Source organism: Trypanosoma grayi (assembly GCF_000691245.1).
Source record: "Trypanosoma grayi strain ANR4 Tgr_1335_V1, whole genome shotgun sequence".
Classification (NCBI taxonomy): domain Eukaryota; phylum Euglenozoa; class Kinetoplastea; order Trypanosomatida; family Trypanosomatidae; genus Trypanosoma; species Trypanosoma grayi.
This window is the reverse complement of record NW_008826954.1, coordinates 1-3,763: the sequence shown is the minus strand read 5'-3', so window position 1 is coordinate 3,763 and position 3,763 is coordinate 1. Positions and strand designations below refer to the sequence as shown.

Sequence of the window (3,763 nt, the reverse complement as noted above, 5' to 3'; positions counted from 1 at the left end):
GACGTCCGCCAACAGCAGCGGCAGCAGCAACGCGGCGGACGGGCTCGCGAAGGGATTCAAGATGCAGCCCATGTCCGCGCACCCGCGCTCTGGGCACACGTACGAGGTGAGTGCGAAGGGGGCGGAGGTGGGCGCGCGCAACGAGGCCGCCTGCATGAACTACGAGCGCTTCACGCCGCGCAACATCAACGGCATCTTCGCCATGCCGCACATCGTTAACCTGCTGACCATCACGCCGATCTACTGCGCCGTGGTGTGCATCGGCAGCGTGGCGTGGGGCATCTTCTACTGGGACATGTACTGCCGCCGCACGTACGAGACGGTCCTCGTCGCGCGACCGGAGGCGCTGCGTTGACGCGGGCATACACGCAGGGTTCTTTTTGTTTTTGGTTTATCCCATTAGCGTGGGCGATGCGACAAGGTGTGCCGCTCGTGTTTTCCATTTTCCATTCGTTCCACCAGCCATGAGAGCAATGACGTACGTGCAAACGGGGACAAGCACACGCAGAGCCACAATGCAGACGCACATGCGCGTGGCTGCGGGCATGCAGTGCGGTGGTGGTTGCCCTAAGGACGCCATTGCTGCGTTGGATCTCTGTTGTCGATTTCTGTTGGATTCCCTCTTCTTGCGGCTCGCCACTTTTAGACTAGCGCTGCGGGAACACCCCCCGCACACACACACACACACAGAGAGAGAGAGAGAGAGAGAGAGATGCACATAGTGGCAAGGATTTTCGAAGGGTACAAATGGCGAACACCGCAACAACAGCAGCAGTAGCAGCAGCATACAGGAGCAGAGGACGTAGAAGAATGCGATGAATGCGGTGCTTATGGACTGCGTGTTGGGTGCGGTTGACGGTGGCAGTCATTACCTCTGTGGTGTGAGGAATGAAATAGGCGACACGGATGCGCGCGTGCGTGTGGCACCGAAGCGTGCCTGTGGAGCGAGGGGGCAGCAGGGGCGCGAGGGAAGGCTGCGCCTGCTGATCCGTCACGCCGGGACGGCACAAGTGCGGCAACCGCACTTCTCTCGGGCAGGCGAACGGCTGCATCCACACGCTCGCTTGCATCGATGCGGGCTCGGATCACTACTGTGCGCAAGCGGTGGCGGCGGGGATCGTCGTGCTGCTCCTGCGCTGTGCCGCGGTACTCGCTGCAGAGGCTTGGGCGTGTGGGGGACACACACACGCTCGCGTATGACACGTGCACGGCTGCCGACAACACTGTTGCCAACTGACGCGGCACGCAGCGCTGGCAGCTGGCCACATTTGCCTCTCCCTCCCTCCCTCCCTCCCTCCTTATCGACCCTCCTTGTTGTGTGCTGGCTTTTGTTTGTTTTTGTTTGTATTTATGGTGTTTCTATCGTGCTCGTTGATCCTCGTTGCCGAATTCCCATTCGCCAATAAGGAAGGAGTGGAGCCGTGCGGTGTTGTCGGTTCCATACGTGTGTGTGTGTGTGTGTGCCCCACGGCTGCCTGTTTCTCACATGCTGCTGCTGGCCCTGGTGACGGCGGTGGTGGGCTGTGAGGTCTTCTGCGCGTGCCTTCCCCATTCCCCCGCTGCTCCCCGCTGGTCTTTCGCGTTCCTAGTGCGGTGTGCGCCGCTCCCCCAACGTGAGGGAGCCAACCAATAGAGGTGTGCGGAACCGCAACACACAAGGAGAGAGAGAGAGAGAGAGAGAGAAAGAACGAACGAAAGAAAGAAAAAAAAAACAACAACTCACACATACATTCAGTGTGCACGGACGCACACGCCCCCACTACTACTAACCGTGCGGTTTGGATCTAGACGCGATGGATACTGCTGCTACGGCCACGTACGACGCGACGCGGGCGGAGCGCTTTGAGCGGTGGCTGCCGGCCGACACGTTCCCGCCGTCGTACAGCTGCACCACGCCAGCGGAGGCGGAGCTGCACAGGGCTGTCGAGCTGTTCCGCACGCAGTACCACGAGTACTACCCCAACCGCGCACCGCTGCTGCTGGCGCCGCTGAACGAGTGCAGCACGTCCAAGGTGATTTGCACCTTCATCAAGCCGACGGTGTTTCCGTTCGAGGAGCTGTTCGACCTCCCGTCGTGCGCGGGGTTCCTCGCGGACTACATGCGCTACGAGCCCCTCAGCGACCCCGTGAAGCTGCCAGCCGTTGTCGTCTCGCCGGCTACGACGCTGCAGTGGCAGATCGGCAACTGCTTTGAGCTGAGCCTCGTCCTCGCGTCGGTGCTCGTGGGCGCGGGCTACAACGCGTTTGTCGTTGTCGGCTACGCGCGGCGGTTTGTGTGCGAGAATGACCACTCGCAGCGGGTGTGGACGGATAGCGGCGGCCTCTTCAACGAGGCAGAGTCCGACGGCGAGCAGGAGGTAGAGGCGGAGCTTGACGTGGAGTATGCCGCGCTCGTGAAGGAGCGGCCAGTGCTGCGCGGCGTCGACGACCCCGAACCCACCGCCAAGCAGCAGCAACAGCAGCAAGAGGCACCGCCACCACCACCACCACCACAGCAGCAACAACAGGAAGGCCCACAAAAGCAGACGCCTGCGCAGCAGCAACAAGCCCAGGAGCAGCAAGAAGAAGAAGGGGCCCCGGGGCCGCTGCAGGAGCAGGAGGAAGGAGAGGAGGGGCAACGACCAAAGTACTCTGCCGCTTCGAATCGGACGCCCACAGACAAGGCGAGCATGAAACGGCTGCACAGTTGGGTTCTCGTGCTCCCTGGTGGGCGCAAGAGCCAAAAGGACACCGTCTTTGTGGAGCCGTCGAGCGGCGAGATGATCCCGCCCCGCAAAGCCGACGCTTTCTACACCGGCATCGAGGCCGTCTTCAGCATGCACAACTACCTCGTGAACCTCGCGCCTGACGCCCCGGTGAGTGCGCTCACGCTCGACCTGACCGACGGCACGCAGTGGGAGGGCGTCATGCTGGACATTGACACCGAAGAGGAGCGCGACGCGTCGCAGGTTCTTGCTGCTGGCCCCGGCGACCGCCTCAGCCACACCGTCAACGTCGGCATCCGCTTGCGCGGGCACGGCTACGATATGAGCACCACTTCAATGCATGCCGGCACGGCCACGGCCGCCAGTGGGCTGGCGGTGTCGCTGCGGGAGAAGGCCGTGCGGCCCGTCAGCGTCTCGTGGGTGCGGGAGTTGATTCTCAGCCGCGCGCAGTACGAGGGCCGTTACCCGGGTGGCACAAAGACGATCCGCTACACCAATGCGGAGGTGCGCTGGTACGCGCCCTACGCGATGCAAGATCTCCGTGTGATGGAGGTGCGCCTGCCGGACAACATGTACCGCGACCGACAGCAGGTGCACTTGCTCTTCAAGCACCGCGCGGACAAGCTGCACCGCCGCTCCACCTTTCCCACCGATTCCACGCCCATGACTTCTGCTGTTGTTGCAGGGGACAGCTACGAGGGCGGAAGCGGCACTGCGGCTTCCGCGCCATCGTTCCGACTGCTGAAGGAGTGGTACGAGCGCGGGCGCATGCGTGACGCGGCGGTGGAGGGGCTGCGCCTCTTCGTGCACGAGACTGGCGTGTCGCGTAGCATGACGTTCTACTGGGACGCCCGCGACGACGGCCTGTGGCGGCGGCGGGAGTACTTCTACGAAGGCAGCGCGCTGCGCAAGGTGAAGGAGTTCTACCGGCAGCGCGATGACCGGTTGTGGTACCGCAGCGCGACGTTCGGCCGCACCACCGCCGTCCTCCGCATGACGCGGCGCAGCAGCAGCGTCTTCGCCGACCGCAGCGCCGACGACGCGCTGCGACTGGACCC

General features: G+C 63.1%; 3 protein-coding genes across 3 annotated transcripts; all 3 read left to right on the top strand.

Annotated features, from left to right (window-relative positions):
• Nucleotides 1–61: 61 nt before the first annotated feature.
• DQ04_13351020 (succinate dehydrogenase subunit) lies at nt 62–355 on the top strand (the record flags this gene model as incomplete). Its single annotated transcript, XM_009316938.1, has 1 exon — nt 62–355. One exon carries the CDS (start codon nt 62–64, stop codon nt 353–355), a length of 294 nt encoding a protein of 97 aa, XP_009315213.1.
• Nucleotides 356–815: 460 nt separating this feature from the next.
• DQ04_13351010 (hypothetical protein) lies at nt 816–1,406 on the top strand (the record flags this gene model as incomplete). The annotated part of the gene is made up of 1 exon (XM_009316937.1): nt 816–1,406. One exon carries the CDS (start codon nt 816–818, stop codon nt 1,404–1,406), a length of 591 nt encoding a protein of 196 aa, XP_009315212.1.
• A 387-nt stretch (nt 1,407–1,793) lies between these two features.
• Nucleotides 1,794–3,763, top strand: DQ04_13351000 (coiled-coil domain-containing protein 135; the record flags this gene model as incomplete). The annotated part of the gene is made up of 1 exon (XM_009316936.1): nt 1,794–3,763. A coding segment is annotated over one exon (1,970 nt), but the record flags the coding sequence as incomplete, so codon positions are not given.